Consider the following 22500-nt stretch of genomic DNA (forward strand, 5'->3'; position numbering starts at 1 on the left):
TAGGAACTAAGATTTAAATACTTTTTAGTTGCAGGTTTTTAATTAACTTAATCTTTGATGGAAGTTGTACATAATTAAACTAATGTTTAAACTAATGACTTTTACAATGGGCCATCATTATTTAACTGCCGATATTAACAAGTAATACAGACCATTCACATGCATGCACATCACTCTGCACGTAATGTATCATGCCTACAATGTAGAAGGATAGTTTGTACATAGAATGTTTGGTTTCTTACAGTGACACAATTTTCTCAAGCAGCCATATGGTACTTCCCCTTTCTCAGTTGTTCACCCCTTCACAGTCTTGTACCTGATCTAATAAAAAAATAAAACTTTGTTCACTTCACTCTTTAGTATTTAAGTTGCACATTATTAACGTGATATATTAAAACCTCTTAAAAGGTGGACGGATTTACCCGAAAATACCTACAAACGACATACCCAAAGTAAATTGAAAGCTGCTCTTCAACCATTTGTACCAGCTGCGTGATTTTGGTCTCATTCAAAAGATGACTCTCTTATTGTTCTTGCAAAACAGTGAAGAATCACTCCAAGTGCTTCTGGCACTGAGTAATAGTGGTCTGAATATACTGAATTTGAAGAAAAAACACTCCTCTTGAATTTCTTTGTTGAAAAAGATGCCTGAAGATGGGTATAGCTGGTAGTCACGAGCTAAAAAACACAATAGAAACATAGAACCAAGTGTTATCAAGTTCACCACCAAATTTCAGATAAGGGATAAAAACTTAATTTATTAGACAGGTTTTTCTAAGAGGCGTACACAAACTGCAATTTGTACATTTTAAAATATTTATTAATAAATATTTTTATTTATTTATAAATAACTATTATATACCAATATTCCCTGTTGGTAGTAATCACAAAGTAAGTGAAGTATAAACAAAAAGATTTCTAATATTTTTATGTTTTTTTTTTGTATTTTCTTCTGAACAATAAATAAAAAATATAATTTTGAAAATAAATAAAAATGTGTAAAATCAAACCAGGGGAAGTGACGCATGGACCGAACGAGGCGTTCATTGTCAATACGATGCACACGTGCCACCGGGAGGCTGAGCTGCTCCTGGCACAGCCTGTAACAAAAGAAGAGGGTTGGGTTGGGTTCATATATTTGTAAATCTGACTCTGAAAGAGTCAGTGCCTCCCCACCAATGAACCTCACCGCATGTCGCTGTTGTAGTATGTTTACGTTCTCTCTCTGAATGTGACAAAGGGAAGTTGTATGTGTGTTAAATAAATCTTAGGACAAACCAACAAACCAGTAGATGCACTGAAACCTTTTCCTCACACTTTTTTTGATGGCTGTGTTAATATTGTTTAATAGTTTAGCATTTATAGCTTCTTTTTATGTTGCTTCAATAATGTTAAGCACATATTGCACATAATCGGAGGTGCATTACTTTAAATGCATGATTCTCAAAGTGGGGTCCATCGCACTCTGTCAGGGGGTCCGCATAATTATTTTCTATAAATTATAAGATTGTGCTGCATCTTATCTACTGTACAGATGAGGACCATTTGTGCTAATAAAACCAGCATATTGTGTCCGTCACCCCACCCACATTAACTTGGGGCACATTAAGTTAAAGCACTTACTGAAAGTCAGTTTTAGATTGGTAAATTTGTGTCTGGATTTATTAGGATTCAAAGATTCAAGAATCAAAAGCTTTATTGTCATATACACAAAATATACAGGTTAGTTGTTGTCAATGAAAATCTTTAGTCCAACAATTCAACATACCGACATAATAAAGAAATAAAATAGTGCGATAAAATACTGCAAGAGACATAATAGTGCGAGTAAATACAGGAATAAGTCAAATATATACATATAAAATGCTACTGTTCGTTTTCTGAAAGCTTTTAAGATCAATTACTTAAAAAGTATAAATGCTGTCAAGTAAAATAAAATGACTCTTTGTTTAAAAGTATATAAGTGGTATTAACATGATTCAAATGTGTTTCTGTGTATCATCATGAAACGTGGTTGAAAAGTTTTAGAATACAATTACCACCAATGGCATCTAAAAGTACAAATGGTAGTAAGCGTACGCTATGTCGGTGTTACGATTATGAGGAGGTTCTGGAAAGTTTTCTCCCGTGTAAGGAGTCTCTCCCTGGGCTCAAAGTGTTTGAGAACCTTTGCTGTAACAACCAACTAGCAGTCGAGAAAGCAAGCATGTGGGACAGCATGTCTCCATGGTTTATATTGTGCGATAACTGTATGTGAAGTATAACTGCCAACAATTCTGTCACAGTCAACTAATATATGTGTGCATATTACACACCAGCGTAAACTGTTGTAAAGTTAACAATTAATATTCATGCATTATGGGAAAACCTTAAATTAATTTTTATTTTATTTATAATGGAGCGGTAACAAATGTGCCATTTAGTCTGGCGAGGTTCAATATTCTTTGCGCCAAATATTCGTAGTTCTGTGTCGCCACAATGAATTTTCATTGTTTGTGACAAGTGGCAAAGTAAATCTTTATATAATAACTTAAAATGTATTTCGTAGACCTGACGCAATGTATTGGCAGACACATTGCTAAAGATACAGTTGCAATCATAATGAAATCTCAAAAACATTTTAATAATAAAATATTATATAAAAAGATTTAAATTAATTTCACTTGAAAATGTAATTTTTAGATCTGCAGACTGGTTGAGAAATCTGAAAAAAGCATTTAAATCCCAGCTACAATAGACTGTGAGTATACTGAAATAATAACATGAAATGTAAACTATAAAAAATAATAATACAGTTAAATAAAATAAAAAATAACCAGAAAATGTCTTACTTATAGAATCTTAAACATAAAAATATGATAAACAAATCAATCAGAGTACTAAACTCAGTGGAAGCTGACACTTGTTAGTTCTGAGGTTGGGCAATAACGTCATACACTGGTGCCATGTCTGTTTTCTGCAGTGACATGTAAGTTTTGTCCTCTGGGTTGGGTTTCACCTTTCTTCTTGTGTGCCTTTGAAGAGAAGAAAGAGTGACATTGTGTGTTATCTAAAAGTCTCCAGTGCATTGACAGAGCCTTCAAAGCATAAATGATGATGTTGTGTAGTATCATACCAAAGGAGCATCAAGAGGATTATGGCGATGACATTTACAATGAGAGATACAACAGCGATGACGCCCCAGGGATTCACTGCACTTGGTCCATGTTGAATTACTATGAGAAATGACATTTTGTAGATTGTATAACTGTTCAAGATTTATGTGAATGATGTGAAATCAGTGCCGACACACTTTACGGTTACGGTGATGCTGCTGTTGACTGTAGTGTGATGACAGAGCACAGAATAAATATGGATAGGATAAAGTGCAGTACTACTCACAGGTCATATTCAGAGTCAATGTCTCTTCTGCAGTGATGTTGTTTGTGAAGCTGACCTTACAGGTAATGTTGGTGCCGTGGTGTTCAGCTGAAGAGTTAAGGTCAGAGTTGAGCTGAGTCTCTGTGTGACAGCAGTCAGGTGTTCAGTCTTGAAAGCAGTGAGGTTTCCTGTGATGTGAGAGTCCTTCTCTCCTGCTCCTCTCCACGTCCAGGTGATTTTGGGATCAGATCCAGAACAGAGACCAGGAGCAGTGCAGCTCAGTGTGGTCTGCTGTCCCTCTGCCAGAGGAGGAATCACCACTGTGGGCTTCTGGATCAGACCTAATGGAAGAGCAGGAAGACCACGAGTGGAGTCAGGTGAGCAGCCTGAAGGTCCGTCACTTAAATTCAGGCTAAAATAATCAAATACTTTGTTTAACATTTAAACGGGACAATAAGAAGGCGTTCTATCAGGTACTGCTGCAGTTACTACTGGTTGCCCACAGAGGTCGACAAATGCTAAACATTACTTCATGCCCCGTTAAGATTATAAATACACCAAATATGTTGGTGCAGTTCATAGGCACACACATGAACATCTTCACTTTATATATTTGTTGTAGCTCTCCATACCTTTAACAGAGACAGCTGCTTTTGAAAAGAATGTATATCCATCTGTGTTCCCATCCAGAACACCTTTAACTCTGAGTCGATATGATCCAGAGTCTGACACAGTGAGGTCGTTGATGATGATGCTGCAGTTCTGACTCACTATAGGCTCCAACAGTGAAATCCGTCCCATAAACCTGGACTGAATGTTGTTGTTCTTGTTGGTGTGGAATACAATGTCAGAATCTCTACATCTTGATTCCAATGGTTCACATTTGTACCAAACTAAGTGTTGGGGTGTAAAGCCTGAAGTACTACTGAAAGAACATGGTATTACAACACAGAGTCCAGCCTCTGCTGTTATTTCTGCTTCACTAAGAGTCATACAGAATCCATAGTCACAGCGTGTTGTCAACCCCACTGATGCATCTGTTGATGAAAACAGGGGGAAACAGTTTATTCCAATTTTGACAATACACAATGATATTTAATAAACGATGAAGAAAGGCTATACTCCTAACAGACACAGTACATGGACTGTTTTTGTTTTATAAAACTGCTGCGGTCAGCAGCGTTGAGCAAACGACAAATACAAATTTCAGCATTTAAGATATTTCTTCATCTAATATCTTTGGTAGATAAAGGTTTAATTTAAATAACAATCTATTGCAGAGTATACAAGTGAATAGGTGTTTTGAGTAGATTTATTTGTTTTGAACTATTTGTGTAGAACATTTAAAGGGACATTTATTCATGCAAATGATTTCTGTTTATTATTCACAATTCTTTTTGAAAAATAAAAAATACTATTTAATAATAGAGATACATACCAGTGTCAGCATTGCTGCCTCTAGCAAAGAAAAGCAGAGTCGCCCAGATGAGAACAAACATCCTGATCTGAGGAGTGAGACAGTCGGTCAAATTCTTGTCTCTCTGAAGCACAGCCAGTTTATAGAAAAAAAAAATTAGAAGACAAACAGGAAGTGAAACATTATAAACTCAAGGTTTACTTACCAGCTTTTAGCATATCTTTTGACTATTCCACCGACTACTTACAGTCGACGGCTCATAAATGCAGCTACCACTTTACGCACGGGTGTGGCTACCTTGACATTTTCTTTATTGCAAAACACAAGTTCCTATACGAATAAAGTTTACTCCAATTATCTTTAACAACTCAACAACACTAATGCATTTCTCTTGATGATATTATGCAATCCCTCGAAAAGATATTTATAAGATAAGATAAAAGTTGTGTTTTACCTTTTTCTGCCTTGCTCTCGTGCCCTCTTCTCTGCACAGTGATCTCAGACTCTGCTCTTAACGGACTCTTTCTCTCCTACTTCTCCTTTTCTGCTTGTTATCGTGAGATAGCAGCCTGACCTCATCTAACTTAAAGACGTGTTGTTCATAGTTTTTCAGCACATATTCCCAAACCTTTTTTGTCAAAAGCTATTAGTGACAAATCTAGCAACTTTTTATTTTGAGAAGTGATGGCCTATTTCAATGGCAAAATAAAAAAACAAGAATCAACAAAAGGAAGTTCATTTGTAGTTCTACACGTATTTAGGGTGGTTTTTTTTACACGCTTTTTGTCTCTCCCACGACGTTATTCCTCTCTCCTACAGCGTCCATTCCAATTATGCAAATCATTGATTTGGACAGCCAATAGCTACTTTCCTCACTGAGGAGTTGTCAACACTCTCTTCTCTGCACAGTCATCTCACACTCTGCTCATATACTTTATCTCTTCCTTCTCCTTTTCTGCTTGTCCTCGAGAGAAAACAGCCTAACCTTACTTCTCTAATTTAGAGACGTGTTGAGCAGCATAGAGTAGGAGAATATGATAATGTCTTTCATTTACACATACTCTAGTCTACACAGTGTGGTGTGCACAACTGTAAATGCTCTGTATTATTGGCTTATATTCACAGTGGCAGTTGAGTATTGATGGCTGAATTAGAGTTTTTGTCACTGATGAAGTGACAAAGTGAAGTGAAGTGTAATAAATTGGTTGCTGGTCTTCAGGTGCTGATACAAATCTGTGTAAATCTTTAAACAAAGTTCTACACTGTATTTATTGATATGCTTACCTGTATTCACCTAAAAACAACAGTAGCCCATCTAAAAACAAATGAACTCTGACCCATTAAAATTCGTATTACGTTGTAACGTCAATAAACCACGTTAACTTTGCGAGGGTTGGTGTTTCCATTTGACCATGTTTCAGTATGTTACTTAATCAAAGAAGTGAAACCAAAAAGTAAAAAGAGAACATTTCAACATAGTGATTGTTGCTTTCAAACAAACAAAAACAATAGACAGCATGAGAAACAGACGGTTCACAGTTTGTTTTCTATCAATAATCAACTGTTTCCAGTTGCTGTTGTTTTTATTTTATTTATGCTTGCGTGGAACTGAAGACAGATGAATTTGCTTGAGGCAGGAAATACTTGTTTAAAATAAAAGAGCAAGCAAACTACATCATTGCAGAAATCTTACTGTTATTAAGTAACAGTGCAAAACCCTGATCTGAATTATTGTGTCAATCATATACAGTATATAGAAAAAAACAACCCATAATGATAATTATGATCACCACAAAGTATAGGATATACACATTTGCTTTAAAACACACTGTGACAAAAGATTAGGTAAGACATATTTGATATCTTTACTTAAAAATAAAAAACAACCTGTAAAACTTTCAAAGAGAGAAACTTGTTATTGTCTTTGTATAAGAATACTAGCCCGTATATTCATCTTTAAATCAACAGTGTCTTAATAAAAGGCTGATGTGAGTCAGAATGGGTGGTTGACAAAAGCTTCGTTTACATGCACAGAGAACTGCATTTTTAACTTGTTTTGGCTTGAAGTGTGTAAATAATGCTGAAAAGCTGAAAGCTCTTTGCATTACATACTTAAACATTTTGTAAACCTGCTCAGAGTTCTTCAATCAAATTAAACACAAAGTTGGCTCATTTGTCTGCACTATGCATGTTTAATTTAAATACTTCAAGCTTGACTTGATGCAGGATAAGACCAAGCAAAATTATTTCCAAAAATATTATTCCAACAGTTACTGTTATAAGAATACTAAAATAGTGACATAGAGGCCTTCGCTTAGCACAGCATTATGGGTATGTTTTGATGTCAGATTCTGCCCTGTGCCATTTAGGACCTAAGGCTTCACCAACATGGTTTATTCAAACTTGGGTTTTGGCAGAGAGATTTATTTGCGTTCATGTAAACATTTTAAAGTAATTTCTCTAATTTTCTTTACATATTGCCAGTGCTGCCTATGAACAGTCTACCCATATATGGAGTTACAACAGAGAGAGGATGTTGCTGTATGTTGATTGTAAAACCAATTAGAAACAGCTCACACAGACACGCTGCTGCCTTGATGAACTTAATCCATCATTTTAAATGAGACTGCCACAGTGCCGTGTTGTTTCAAAACATACATTTATAAAGCTTTAGTCATAGCATGTGTATCAAAAGGACTTTCAATCTTCAAGAAGAGATCATTGCACATCTCTAGCTAGATCAGTACATACAGGGTAATGTCTGTTTAGGAAGAGAACATCAGTGGGCAGCTTTCCATACTTGATGTTCAACACACTTTAGCAGAAGATTTTGGAACTTTGTTTTAGTTCAATATTTTAGAAATAATGTCTTGCAGAGAAAACTGACTTGGTAATTGTTTTGCGTGATTAATTTGGATGACCAAATTGTTTATCTTGATCTTACATTGTTAAAACAATCCAAAATACAAGACACAGGTAAAAATCCAATTCCATTTTCACTGCATATGTAATTGACAGAAAGTGAAAATCATCAATCGTTACCTGTTGTCGTATTTAAAATGGCAGACCGTGTTAGTCAAATCAGGCTGCAGAGTGTCGATGAGTTATTTTTAAGCACTTTTGAGAGAAACGGAGACGTATGACCTGACTTCCTGATGTACAAGTCAGGCATTTATATCATGGGCAGTACAGTTCAGCCTGTGAAAACTTTAATGTCCTCATAAAATGCTGCTCTGAAAAAGCTTTGTAAAGTCTGAAAATATACAGAGATACAAACTCGGTGCATGGAGTTTGAAAGACATTTACTAGGCAGGGAGGGTCTAACTAAAACATGCTATTAGTTGCATTGTGGGTAATGTAGGATCCAGTGGGTTTGGAAATTGACCCATGAAATAAAAGGATATCTCGGCATCTGCTGCTTTGATCTGTCCCCTTTCGATGGTTATTAGAAACGATTGCTAAACACAGCAGGTATTATACTTTAAATCAACCTCAACAACAGTCAATAAGAGGGTCACTCCCTGCATGTAAACGCAGCCTATGATTTGACTATAGTGCACTCTAGTTAGAGGTTGGTACTATTTACTAAGACACTATTCAGTCAAAAGTATTTGAATGATGTGTGACAAGATTGTTTTTACTTCTCACACTTTTATCCATAATGTAATACTTAGATGTGTGCCTCAGTCATGCAGGGTATTTACTGTACATACTGGCATCCATTCCCTAGCTATACATCTTATTAATATATATTATTGACACCATTATCAAGTTAGACTATTAGTGCGCTTTGATATTACATCACGGGTTCATCAAATGTCTTTGAATAACATAAACAGCTGGCAAGTCAGCCTCACTTTTTGTCATTCAAACATCTGATGCAACCCTGTGAGAGAAAAGCATCAGCTTCTCAAGTGAAGCGATGCTCAAACTTCCCAAAGACCCCAGTCATCAATGATCAGTGTCCTATGATCTTTCAGCACGATTTGAACACACACACACACACACACACACACGCATACACACACATTGTCTAAAAGAGATAACATTTGGCCACTCACGCTAAAATATGTTGTGCTTTAGGTCTGTATTTTCCACATCAATCGGAGAGCTAGAACCCATGCTTTATGGAGAATAAGTAGGAGATGAGACAGAAGTTTTGAGTTGGACACTGTGCAGAAAAATCTCCCAAAATCTCCACACATTCCACAGTTAACTGGAAACTGCTGGACAGAAGCTGGGATATTTCTCAGAGCTGGACAGTGTACCATTTGAATTTACAAAACCTCTTCAATTATAATCAAAAGTGACGGTGACCTTTTCTTTTTTCATTTATTATGAGAGGCTACCGAGTCACAGCACACATTAAATACAATTATGTGGAAACAAGATGCTGAGATGCGTTTCCATCTCTCGCCTCAGTCGGTTATCTTCTTAGGATGTAATTAACCAAAGGAAAGAGAGAATCGAGGTTTGCTCTCTGCTGACGGACACACATAAATATAAGAGAGCAAAAAGCACAGTAACTCCTTGCCCTGATGCTTCGACTGGCAGCAGACACAGTGACAGTTACAAGACACAGATGTAGAGCAGATAGTGAGACGGATGTGAGCACTCAGATGTCATTCATTTGACAATCACAAAGAACATAGAGAAAGCAACAAAAACACGGTCGCTAGTTAACACTGCATGTTTTAGAGCCTATGTACTACAACTGAGGCTAGGAATTTAAATAATTCACTTTACATTGTCCAGTGGGTCATGCTCCGACCCATAAAAGTTCCAGTTTTCCCAAATGATGGTAGGTGAAGGGGCGTCCAATGGAGGAGGGGCAGCATGAAGGGAGAGTAGTGGCATTGGGTGGTACATTATATGTGACAAATCTGAAGAAATGAGAAACAAGGAGGCATCGAATGCAGAATGAAATCCAGTTGAGGAAGAGGGGTTATTACACAGTTTATGGGGCAGAACATGTGTTGTGGCTGCCACTGCGTCTCGCATAGCCGAGGGATCAGGGAAGGATCGCGATTCATTTGGCTTTGATTTCCGTGTAGTTGCTGTCATCATCCCCCCTCCCTGAGGCCCCCTCCCTGGACCTGGCTCCGATAAACTCCAAAGCAGCGTAATTTAGCTCTTGCTTCTCCAGCCCTGCCATAGAGCCCACAGGTTGATAATCCCCGTCTTCTCCCTGCAGACAGAAGGACCGATCAGCTGCACACATCACTGGCAAGGTGCCGGTGACACCTCAAATGACAGAAGAGCGCGACGGAAAACATAACGAATAAATGTTATTGGTTACTGGTCGACAACTGACAAGGTGACTGAGATGTTTCTTGTTAGTTTGGCAATTTGTGTTAGCAATGAGGCAGCCATGCAGAAGGCGGATTCAGAAACAAACGGCAGTGTACAGAACACAGAAGCTGATATGCAAGGAGATGTATCTGTCACTGAGGCTTGTGTTTTTAATGGGGATTTGTTTAGGAACCTTACCGTAGTCTCCTCTAGAATGGAGTTAAACTTTGAGCCCAACAGCTCTGTCTTAAGCTGTGCAAGAGTTAGGGGAGAGAAAAACAGAGAGAAAAACGCAGAGAAGCGATGAAGGCAAGAGAAAACAGTGTTCGGAAAGGTCATGGTTGGAGCTACTGGACTGCTAGTGGGAGAGACTTCTTCTATTACCTCATTTTCAGAGGTCAAAATTGGGTCTCATAATTTACAACTTATTATACAAAACTGTAACCCCAAACAATCTGAGAATGGTCATCCAACCCATCCTCCATCATAATCATAATCATTGACATCAGCATGTCTCACCACTTTCTTCCTCAGATTTTGTTTGTCCTTCTTGACTGCGCTGTAGTACAAAGCTGGGTTCTCCAGGACCACGTCCTGCCTAGGGTTGCCATTCTCTCTGGGGGACGGAGTCACATAGTCAGACTCGGTCTCGACTGCCACTAACGCAGGGCGACACGCCAAGCCTGGGCATCCATTTTAAAACAACAAGCTCTGTAAGGTTAAGCTGGAGGCCAACTGTGGATGAGTGACGTGGTTATTTGATGGGTTTAGTCGCTGAGTTCACACCCACTTCAGGGGTGATTTGTCAGAGAAAGCGTGCAAATTTGGGGGTTCAAATATACCTTGAGGCTTAAATAAAGCACCTTGGTTAAGAGAGCTACCTGGATTTTATTTAGCGTAGCAGGTCAAGGATACAGAAGCAGTGTCAGAGCAGGGAATCGAGCCTGCAAAATATAAGGTTAGTCCAGCTTGCTAACCGACTCCACAAGGCAGCCAATGCGGTTCTCCAAGGATTTCAACGGGGGACTTGTCGTGGAAAAGAAACTGCTAAATTGCTCAAATGGTTCTCACGTCCACATCAATCCCACATTCACTCATATTCAATGTGCATCAATGTGTTTTAGAATGGATGACTAGGCTTAAGTGTTTCCTTGGATTTCAGAAAATGCTTAGTGAGGAAAATGACTACTTCTGCCTCTCCATTAGTTTGTCATTTATACTCACTTCTTGTTGTTGTGGCCAACGTATCTCACTGCTGCTATGATGAAGGCTATCACCGCCACTCCACCAATGGTGCCAACTATAACTGCCATCATGTACTTTTCTGAAAACAAAGGTGATTCAAATGAAAAAGGTGAGGCTATACAAGTTAATTATTGGTCAACATATCGAACAACACATAGAAAAACTGTGCACCTGGCCGACAAGAAGAGCATAGGGAAGGCACCATCTTAAAACTGCAATATGTCAACTACTAAAAATAAAGGGATTGTTCACTTGATGCTATCTTTGTTGTCACGATCCCATGAAGAGCCCAAAAGCAATAATGTGTTGAGCATGTTTCAGACTAATTCCACAAGAGCTAACCATGTGATGTAAAGTTTAAAAATTAGAAGTAGCACATAACAAACATAGCTAACAGCCACTCTCTCCGTTGGAAACAAAAGCCTTTCAACTGTTGCATTTGGAGTGAAAGAGCTCTCAATACTCCTGCACCTAAGTACATCCGTTCCCACTTAAGTTGTACATTTGTAAAAACAAATATGTAGTTTCATTTCTTAAAAAGGCTTAATGAGCCCCTGAAACAGCTGGGCACTCTGGGCATTGTACATCTTAGCAAATGCTACTCATACAGGAGGAAATAGTGCATTTGTTGGGGACTATTTTCTACTGCAGATCAGTACAATATTTAATCAACAGCAGCAAGACAGCTTATAAGTGAACGGCTCAAAATAAACATGTTCCTGGTAATGAAGGATTATGTCACAGTAAAACAGTGTGGCTCATTTATTGTACAACAATGGAGCTCTATGGCACAGAGGGATATATATCAGGCTCTGTCTCCGCAGACAATACTTCTATTTGCTGTTAGTTTTGGTCTTTTCATGAGAGTTGTTGACAATAAGAAAAAACTAGAATATCAGACTTACTGCTAGAAATTCGGATAAGATTTGATCAAACATCACTACAAGAATCTCAAGTTTGGGTGTACAGTTGGTCCCAACTCACTCTCCTGCTGTAGCTCCAGGTGTACGCTCTCTCTTCCGTACGTGTTGTAGAAGCTGCAGTGGACGTTGACGGCGGGGCCTCCGTTGTCGACCCGCTCGCCTTTCTCCCTCAGCTTGATCATACCCGTGGAGGTGTGGCCGTCTGTGTGCGTGTAGAAGTTGTACCGGCCGTCTGATTCGTTGATGGTGATGTTCACATCGGGCAGATAGAACTCAATGGTGGGTTCAGGGTTACCTGTGGCTATGCAGACACACTGGACACCCTCCCTCACCACCGTGCACTTTGACTCCTCCAGAAGGACCGGGGCATCTATTGAAGGAGGCAGAGAGAGCTACAATAACAGCATTGAATATGAATATATATACATTTTAAACCTAGGTGTTTCTCTCATAGTCATGCTTCATATTTAAATCTGAGCAAGAGAATTGGCTAAATTAAATTTTGCAATTCATATAAGCAGAACATTGTACTTTAGAGACTTCAGAGATCCTCGATCCAAGCATTGCTGCGATGCTGGTGACCTGCAGATTATTATTCTATGTCCATAATGGCACTACTGGGTGGCGTAACGCAGGACAGTGAAGCACTCACACTCAACAGTGATGTTGAAGGAGCTGCTGGCTCTTCCGTGCTCGTTCTCAGCCAGGCAGCGGTACTGTCCGTCTCCCTGCGGTGTGATCTCTAAGATCTCCAGCACTGACAGCTCGTCAGCAGTGATGGTGCCCACCAGCTCCCCGTCTTTTAGCCAGGTGAGGGTTGGGGCCGGGCTGCCCTGAGTGCTACAGTGCAAGGCCAGCGAGGATCCCTCTAGGACCGTCATAGAGTCGTTAACCAGAGGCTCGCGGGGAGGGTCTGTAAAAAAATGCATCATTCATTTGTTGGAGTCGTATTGCCTCCTGGTGAAAGTCAGTCTTTGACTCTGTCTCTTTAGCTGCTAAAAGCTCCACCATGTTCACTAGCTATGTGTCAGCTATTAACTATCTGCAGTGGGTTTTTAAGAGATAAAAAAACAAAACTGAGAACAGCTGCTTGCTGCATCCAAAAATGACGCTATGAGAGCAGTGAGCGTGAACCAAAACAAGGAAGTTGTGTGCTGGACATTTTAACAATGAGCTGAAACTCACTATAAGCTGAAGATGTGGGTGATCATTTGCTGTTGGTTCATCAGTATGCGTGACCCCAATAAAATATATGTGCATTTTAATGAATGCAAATGTTCAATGGTTAGTTTGGGCAGAGATTTCTGGCCCTCAAAACATACAACTACTTCAACCTACACGCATGTTTAGCTGTTCAAGAGGAAGGTCAAAGCACTCGTGCTGTGTCCCAGTTCCACACTACATACTAATGACCTGCAGGTTCTGAGTATGTAGTGCAGTGCAAACAGGAAAAAACTAAAGTATACTCAAAGTGTGTCAGTGTGCATACTAAATTTGATTGTATAATGTGCTATTAGTCAACACTATGGAATCACAATGAAATGCCCAAAAAACACCTCACAGCTGCAAAAAGCAAAACATTGTGGACTGAGGTTATACAGCTTCAGGCAGATAAAAAAAAAAAAAAAGAATTGTATTGAGTCACAGTCACAGTCTGATAGTGTCTTGTCACTCGGTGTTTGCACTGAACAAAAAAGTACATTGATTTATGACGCTATTATTATGTTGTATGGATTTGAGACACAGATCAAATTTCTTCTGCCATCGCTTCCTCGTGGCTCTGAAAGCTCTGCAGTGCATATTGATTTATTGATGAAGCAAAGATAGTTTGGAAAATACTGAGCGTCCGTATCAACAGCAGCTACAGTAGAGGGGGGGATTTGAGAAGTTTCTATGAATGTTTTGAGGCTTTTTATTTGTTCCCTGTTGAATTCCATCGTAGTTGAATACAGACCGACAACAGCTGTCGTCCTTCACCCAAACTTTTAAGAGCCAGATTGTAAGCCTACAGAGGGGGATTATCTGGTACTATTCCTTTAATATTTCAGATGGGAGATGCTGTGTCCCGATTCCCTAGTACATACTAATTGTATACAGTATGTTTGATGGAATTAGGACACCGCAGCTGTCTCAGAGACTTACACTTGACAGCCAGGTACAGTGAAGTGTTCATGATGCCATAGCCATTGTCCCCAACGCAGGTGTAGATTCCCTCCTGCGCAGGCGTCAAATCGTCCAGCGAGAGCGAGATGTTGGACGCCGTGTCCCACAGCAGCTCCTCGTCTCCGAACATCCAGGAGATCCTGGAAGGAGGGTTACTGTCCACCTCGCAGTGCAGCATCACAGAGCTGCCCTCCATCACCTCTGAGGACACGTTCACCCACACAGAGCGTGGAGCATCTGGGAGGGGAAGTAAGGCGGAGAGTTTTATGTCCCAGCGCTCATGTGCCTGGACAACACTAAATGACTGCATATTAAAATAATAGCTTGATCTTTCCTGCTGAAACAGATTTTGCAACATGTGACTTTGGGAAACCTCTGAGTCATTAACTGGAAGTGAAATTGGCTTTTCTTTTTCTTTCCCTTTGTCTTTCGTTTTGCACTTTGAATCGTATGATTACACCTTTAAAATATAGAAAGCATGGCTGGTTATTGGCCTTAAAGTGGGAGGTGCTTTTTAACTTACACTTGATGTCCAGAGAGATGAGCCTCTCATAGACCAGTGTGGTGTTGGGGTAGAAGACCCTGCAGCCCAGGAGCTGCCCATTGTGCATGGGCCTGGGTGTGAAGGTCAGGGTGCTTGAGAGTACTGCTGTGTTGCTCTCCTCCAGGTAGTCAGAGCTGAACTCCGGGTCGGGCAGGTAGTCGGTGTACATCCACTGGATCTCCGGAGTCAAGTCGGGGCAGTTGTCCGGAGCGTAGCATGTCAGCTCCAGACTCTCATCGCTGATAATCTCCTCTGGGACGTCGATGTTGGGTTGATCTAGAGGACAGGAAATAACTGGATTTCTTAATAATAGTAAGAGGAACCTTACTTGTAAAGCTGCATTTATACTCAGAGATGCAACATATACATATATACAGATGCAACAGATCAAAGTTAAGCAGACCGAACCAATCAACACAATAAAAGAGTAATCAAAACAATAACACAAAATAAAAAGGAAAGAAAGGATGGAAATAATATAAAAGCTAAAAAGGGAAGGTTGCCCCGAATTTAAAAAGTATATTTTCAGCCTTTGTGTTGAAGTGATTAAAGGCATAACTCTAATAATTATTACATTAACTATTACTGATTTTATATTTCTGGTTTATTGGTTACAGTTTAATGTATATTCGCCTCCGATCAGGGACTTACCCAGAACTTTGAGCTCAGAGAAGTCTGGGAACGTGTACATGTTGGCTCCACCGAGGTCAGCACGAAAGTAGTATTTCCCTGAGTGCTCTGTCCCGATGTTGTTGATGAGCAGAGTGCAGTTCCTCTGGTGCAGGTCACCCAGCATCTTGGTGCGGCCCTTATAGCTCTCGTGCACAACATCTGTGCGTGATTTGAAGACAACAGGAGGGAAGAGTTGAGGGTACGGCTGGCCGAAGTACCAGATACCGTGAGTGCCGCGGTACGGCCTGATACCAGACGGATACATGAAGGTGCACGGGATGACCACACAGGAGTTTGTCATGGCCGAGATGTCCCGAGGTACCCAAACGTTCCACTGGCAACTGGCATCTGAGAGACGATCAGAGAGTGTAAAAACACTGCATGCATCGAGGGAAGTGTGAGGTACAAAGGAAGAATATGTCTACCAATCAAACGAGGAAGAGGAACGTCTTACCATTGATGATCAACAGCAGTGGTAAGAGCAGATCCAAACACCACATGGTCTCTGCTCAACGCTGGAACGTAGACCTCTGGAACACATAAGATCCCGTCAGTCACAGCACATGTATCATCAAGAGAAAAATACCTTTACAGCAATGGGGCTCTCCATGAGTATAACTTTTATTAAAAAACGGAGCTTCCCAAAAGTTGTACAATTTCCGCCCACAGTCTTTTTACACTGAGTCACTGATCACCACATTTGGAGCGAGGCGATGTTCGCGTCACAATATGTTCCTGTGCAAAATAAGACCGTGTTTTGTTTTTACTATCGCCAAGAAGCATTTCCAAATTCATATTTCTATAAGTCATCACAGAAGGCTCAGGGGTCTTCGTCTGAGCACATTAGCTCTTTTTATTCTTGAGATTAAACAAAACCGATAACACAGCAGCAGCCATGACTGAAAGACATATTTATTATTATTATTTATAATTTATTTATTTATTAAAAACAGCACGATGCACGATCACAGGAAGAGAACCAGCAAACACATAATGTAAGTCAGTTTAGAAACTAGAAATTATATATATGTCTGTTTCTTATCCAACATTCCTTTACAAAACACATTGTGGACTATAAACAACTGGATCAAGTGACGAGAATGTTGCATGTTGCAATGCCAAATGAACAAAATAACAGAGACGTCCCCTTGTTACAGTAAAGATGGTGAAGAAACTGAACTTCCCTAAACATCAGACTCTCTTCACTGAGTGAGCAAAGTTACATTTCACAACTTAAATGAGCTTTTTGTACTTTTTTGTTCCCATTATAAAATATGTGAAGGGCTTTGGATGTATTGCAGCTACTTATATTTTTAACTTGAGTTAGTTGTGTTAATATATACTTCGTTCTCAGTCCGCATTCCTTTTAAATAAATGAAACTCTTTTATTATGAAAGGTAGGTGAAATGTGGGTTTACCTTGAAATGCTGATGGTTAGAAACAGACAGACGCTCTGCAGGACAGCTTGTCAGCAGCTCCACTAGAGGGTGTTCACTCACACCCAGACAGCTTGACAGCCTTCTTCTCTGTAAAAGAAAAAACTAGTGACATCAGCATCATCGGGCGATGACATCACTCACAGCCCCCTCGCTCTCACGGAGCCGTAGTAAGTGACACAAACGCACAAACACAGCGTCAGCCAGCACCTGCTTGCTGCCCCTCAGTGGAGTCACTCATTACAGTCGCCATACGTAAGCCCAATGAATGACACTCAGTGTAGACTGAGCTCTGACACAACAGCAAACATCAGCAGATTACTGATACTATCTGCTCTGTAGGCTACTAGAAATAAATCAGGTGGTGAAGAGGAGAGACCGCTAACAATATTCAGTGATGACAAACAAAGAAATGCCACTGCATTTATTAATACGACAGCACCAGAAATGGCACGTAAATCATTTAGCATCAAAGCAGAATTATGTTTTGTTCACAAGTCCCACTAGAGATGGTTTTGCTCTCTTGAACTACAAATTGTGTCTTGTGTCAGGGTTGTTTTCCTCTTGTCTTTCATAGTCTAAATGATATACTCTCAGTTTTGGAGCCACATTGAATATTGGTCATTTATATACATTTATATAAACACCTACTTTTCCCCCATCAAATACATGCTTTTGTAGAGTTATAGCTACAGCCTCTTTCCACCCTACTGTCGTATTTTGAGTCCAATTCATTTGCTAAAAAAGAAACCTAATGCATAAATAAACAACGGTAATTCTTTTGGCCACAATAATCGGATATCTTGACAGCCTCTTGGTCTCTATGTAAATAAAATTAGTCATTTTTTGTTGAGACACTATGCTATCTCTGATGATATGATATCTGTAACAGGTGTGAAGGTGAGGGAAGTGTAATCTGTCTACTAAATTATTTATTTTAAACCTTACCTGTTATGCAAATTAAGAAGACGATGCCGCTGAATTGAATGAAATTAAACCTCATGATGATGACTTTGATAGTTAGCTTCAACAGGTAGTATAATTAATCAACTTTTCCTTTTGTAAATACAAATATAAAGTATGCTGGCTTTGTGCTGCTGTTTCATTAAAACAAGGTTTTGTGAACAACTCCTCTTTATTGTGACAATACACAATTAAAAATAACTAATAATTACAGTTAATAATAATAATGAGAAAGGATTACCTCTCCAGTCAAATCAAACTAATGTGCCGACTAACACCTTATGATAATAACAATAAATATGTAATCGCTCCAACAACTCCTTTTTACTTGTATTCATTCGCTTAGCATTGACTGCTCCTACAGTAATATTTAAAGATGTTAATTTACACATGTTTAGATATTCTACAGATTTAATGCTGTGATGTGTATTAAACATTCTGCAGGTAACAATAATGCAATTGTAATGAATGTCTTTACACTCATCTATGTAATGTAATGTCACTGCTTCATCTGAGTGTTTATCTTATATCTACCTTTTCAACACGCTAACCAGCGATAACTCTTGTTTGTCCTGTTTGGAAGAAATGTGTAACAGTTTAAATGCTATTTAAAGAAAATGTATATTATTATTATCATGGTGAGTGTTGCTTGTGCAGTGGATGTAGAATTAATACGTGCAGAAGTAGAAGCAGAGGATTCAGCCTCCTGCTGCAGCAGCCGGTGTGTGCAGATGGCAGGCCTAAGAGTGGATTGTATATTAAAGCTTCGTGATTAACACGTCTCAACATCCCCCAGAGAATCCATGACCAATATTAGCCTTGTTGTTGGAGAGAAGTGAAAAATGCTGTTGTTTTGACATTGCAAGTGGCCATGGATTTGTCCTGCTCCTCATCATGCTGTCACAAATGCGTAGATATAACTTAAAAGAAGTTTACTTGGCAAATAGTTGCCTTTTACTTTTACCCATATGCCACTCTTCTTTAAACTTGCAATACATATTATTTCACTCTCTTTCAACTCTTGTTTGGTCTCTACCAATTCCTGAGGGAAACATCTGACTCTTTAGCTGCTAACATAACATCTAGGGACTACCTGCTCCACTGTGTTCTGCAGGTAGTCTCTAGATATCTGTCTGCTGTGTGGAGCTGCCACAGTGGGTGTATAAAGCATTATCACTGTCTCTTGTGTCTGAAAACAACGCTATGAAAGCAGTGAGAGTGAACCAAACAGTAAAGGTGCAGACCTGACGGATGCACACTGAGCTACAACTCACTATAAAGTTCCATAAAGCTGAGGGGAGCTGCAGATTCACATGATAATTATCTGCAGGTTCATTACTACGAGCGATCTTCATTTCATACATTGTTGTAAAAATATTGATTACAGCCACTTCAAAAATCAACATCTCACAGTGAAAGAGGTCACATCTCGAGACGTCTTGGCCCATAATGACGCATCTGTTGGCTGTGACAATCCTAACTTCTCTCCAACGTTGCGTCAAGCTCCACCATCTGCACTGCAACAAAAGGCCAAGAGCTGGGCGAGTGTTGTCCAGGCAGAGAGGCCGTGCATCAGCAACGGCAGGAGAGAATGGAGCCGAGCAGCCAGGCAGGGCCACTGACACCACCCCCAACCTCAACAACAACAGCCTCATTGATGGGGCAGACAAACGGCTGGCTCAGAGCTCACAGCATACGTGTGCGCACTTAGATACACACACGCGACACGCACGTAAAAAACACTTGCCTCATACCAGCCTCAGCACCAGGCTCCTGCTCCCTCTCAGTCCTGACTTCTTCGTCTTCCCGTTGTGTTTGTTCTCCCTGAGTTGGTCGTCTTGCTCTGGATCCTAGATGTCAGATTCTGTGGGAAAGGATAGAAAAGGGAGATAAAAAGAGATGTAAGAAGGAGACAAGGGGAAGAGAGGGAGTCTGTGTGAGCTCTGGTTTATATGTGTCGTGGGCAGCTCTGAATATGCGTTCAGGCATTTCTGGAGCTGTTCTTTGGCCCACTCGGCATTCCTTTCCTTGGTTCGACCATTTCCCTGATCTGTCCCATGTGTCTTGACGCCTTGAACTATGGGCCTAATCATACTTCCCTCTGAGGTCAAAGCAAAGTACGTTGACATTAGTTGAAATGTTTCATGCTAGTGGTGCCCAAGACACAAGGGCAAACAGTGCGTGGTGAAGAACGATGACTCGACATCACTTTCAGAAAGGCTGCATTAGAGCAACATACGGAGAGTAGGAGGCACATAGAACGTGTGAGATGCATATGGTTATGTAAATTACACACTTCCATTAGTTTGATACCGATTATGATCTTGGAAATGTTCATTTGTTTAAAAACCCCCATCTAAGAGATCTTAAATCACAGAATTAAACTCAAGAAAGAATTTGAATCTAAAGCCAAGTCTGGATTCATCTGAATTCCAGAAATGAAGAAAAGGCTTCAGGGCATGAGCATTGATCTTTCCAGCCGTATGCAAATCTAATATTTTCCCTGCTGGAGAATGTCGGTAGGCGGGGAACACAAGCATGGATCCACTCAGAGGTCCACCTAGTTTACATATAAAAGTAACAAAGGCAGCTTGTCTTTCCAAGTGGCAATTTCCCCCCCCCACTCTCATTGTTACATGTAGTGTGAGTCACTGTATCCAAAAGCCTTTAGGCCACCGGCCAAGTGATGGCATCGACCGAGTCGTGGTTAATCTCAAGGGAATCCCTCCGTAACCAGTCTGGAGACGAGCTGAAGAGGAGAATGCGGCACTGACGCTCTGGAGCCGCGTACAAACGAATACGCGGCATGCCATACCCCCCCCTACACACACATGCAGCACAAGGCAAGCCAACACACTCCTCAGAGTGGGGTGTGCAGATATGTGACCTTCCTCTGCATCCCCTATGTGCTGTTTGTAAGCTCAGCCTGCTCCATTGTCCTGCTGGGACTATAGTCATTGTATACACAGTATGTAAACATTAAATGTACGAGAGCAGACAGAGGATGACAATCATGACATGTTTTATTTCTGTCACAAAGAAAGACAAAAGAAACAACAAGGAATAGCGTGTTGAAAAAGTATGATAAGACAAAGCCGGGCTCAGTTTAGACTTGAATATATGTCATCCAAAAGTACAACAGTGCATGTTACTCTTTATGTGATTTCTTTTTCTGACTTCTCTTCTCGTAATAGGTAATCAAAGCAAAACATTATCACTGATTCCACATCATGCTTCAGGGATTCAGATGCTGTCTGAACAATCAGCTCTGCCAAATCAGGCCACGACACCTTTTATGAGTCATTTTACATTATTGAAATTGCTCACACAAACGAAAAAGGCTCACACAAACAATCGACTGTGCCAAGAAGAACATTTTCATTGTGAATATCGTATGCGGCCCGTGTACAGGAGCTTCGCCGTGGCTCTTGGATGGGGAGGGGAGGGAGAATGGGAACCTTGTATACAGAACACTGCCCATTGTGCGAGGCAGAAACTGGAGGAATTTTTCCGGAACAGGCCCGCTCACAGCTTGCGCTTTGCTGTTTGCCTGTGACGCGCGTTGGTCCACCAGAAGCTAAGGCCCCCACTAAAATACTCAGAGGAGCAGATGGTCTTAAAACATGACTGTTTCCTCTCCCACACATGCCGCGCTGAGCACACACACGCACACACACGCACACACACACACACACACACACACACACACACACACACACACACACACACACACACACACACACACACACACACTCATGCACACAAGATACAAACATAAACACACAGATTTGCCAATATCCAGTCACACAGTCTGTCCAAGGTACTGCAGAGAGCTGGCATTAATCAAAGATTCAGACTGGACTTTGAGGTAATCAAAGAAAATGAAACCACTGCTGCTTGTATCTTATATGGTTGATATTTTTTAAGTGTATGTAATGTCTATTTTCTTTTTTTATTACCTATAATGTATGCAGTGTTTTAGGGTGCTTTTATCTATACTATGCATCTGTTTATGTATTTACGTCTACTGCTGTGACAGTTCAGTTTTTCTTATTTTATTATCTGAAGTCTTTCAAGGAAAGTATGATTGGTTTTGGAATTTTTATTTTATATGAGTCAGAAACTATAGAAGATGACTTCAGGAGGTCAAGGGTTTTTTTTCTCTCTTGGTATTGGCACGGGTCTGTGGGTGTGTGTCTCACTTCCTGCCTGTTTATAATGCTACATTTTAGCATCAGCATGCGTTCTAGATCACATGTTAGGAGTATGTTACCAAGAGCACAGAAAGTTACAATGGAGTAAGCTTCAGTTGGCAGATCACCAACATAAAAAGAGACCAGGAGCACAAAAAAAGCTTATTTTCTACCTGGCAAGACCATTGACTCTGGCAATCCCCAGCCCAGTGGGCAGATGGTGAGCCACAGGCCTCCTCTCTCATTAGAAAGCTCTCCCTTCCGCTCTGAACAAAAGGGGGCGACATATAAA

General features: G+C 40.2%; 2 protein-coding genes across 6 annotated transcripts in view; both read right to left on the reverse strand.

Moving 5' to 3' along the window:
- Positions 1–2713: 2713 nt before the first annotated feature.
- On the reverse strand, positions 2714–5396 carry LOC115021588 (sialic acid-binding Ig-like lectin 14). The gene is given in 7 exon segments (XM_029452114.1): positions 2714–3014; positions 3116–3215; positions 3382–3480; positions 3483–3701; positions 3993–4397; positions 4799–4865; positions 5232–5396. Coding segments are annotated over 6 exon segments (993 nt in total). The 5' UTR covers positions 4860–4865; positions 5232–5396; the 3' UTR covers positions 2714–2905.
- A 929-nt stretch (positions 5397–6325) lies between these two features.
- LOC115021250 (myelin-associated glycoprotein) overlaps positions 6326–22500 on the reverse strand; it is an 18805-nt gene continuing 2630 nt past the window's right edge. For 2 of the 5 annotated variants that reach the window (XM_029451530.1, XM_029451531.1), the window contains exons 2-13: positions 19770–19879; positions 17035–17142; positions 16071–16146; positions 15596–15964; positions 14924–15220; positions 14380–14637; positions 12890–13150; positions 12299–12607; positions 11294–11393; positions 10589–10685; positions 10268–10321; positions 6326–9965 (exon numbers count right to left, since the gene is read on the reverse strand). In XM_029451530.1, the coding sequence (XP_029307390.1) occupies positions 9807–9965; positions 10268–10321; positions 10589–10685; positions 11294–11393; positions 12299–12607; positions 12890–13150; positions 14380–14637; positions 14924–15220; positions 15596–15964; positions 16071–16116 (1950 nt within the window). In that variant the 5' untranslated portion in view covers positions 16117–16146; positions 17035–17142; positions 19770–19879 and the 3' untranslated portion in view covers positions 6326–9806. The remainder of the gene's footprint in view (positions 9966–10267; positions 10322–10588; positions 10686–11293; positions 11394–12298; positions 12608–12889; positions 13151–14379; positions 14638–14923; positions 15221–15595; positions 15965–16070; positions 16147–17034; positions 17143–19769; positions 19880–22500) is intronic. The other 3 variants (XM_029451532.1, XM_029451534.1, XM_029451533.1) reach the window with 3 other exon arrangements.

Source organism: Cottoperca gobio, chromosome 16 (assembly GCF_900634415.1).
Source record: "Cottoperca gobio chromosome 16, fCotGob3.1, whole genome shotgun sequence".
Classification (NCBI taxonomy): Eukaryota; Metazoa; Chordata; class Actinopteri; order Perciformes; family Bovichtidae; genus Cottoperca; species Cottoperca gobio.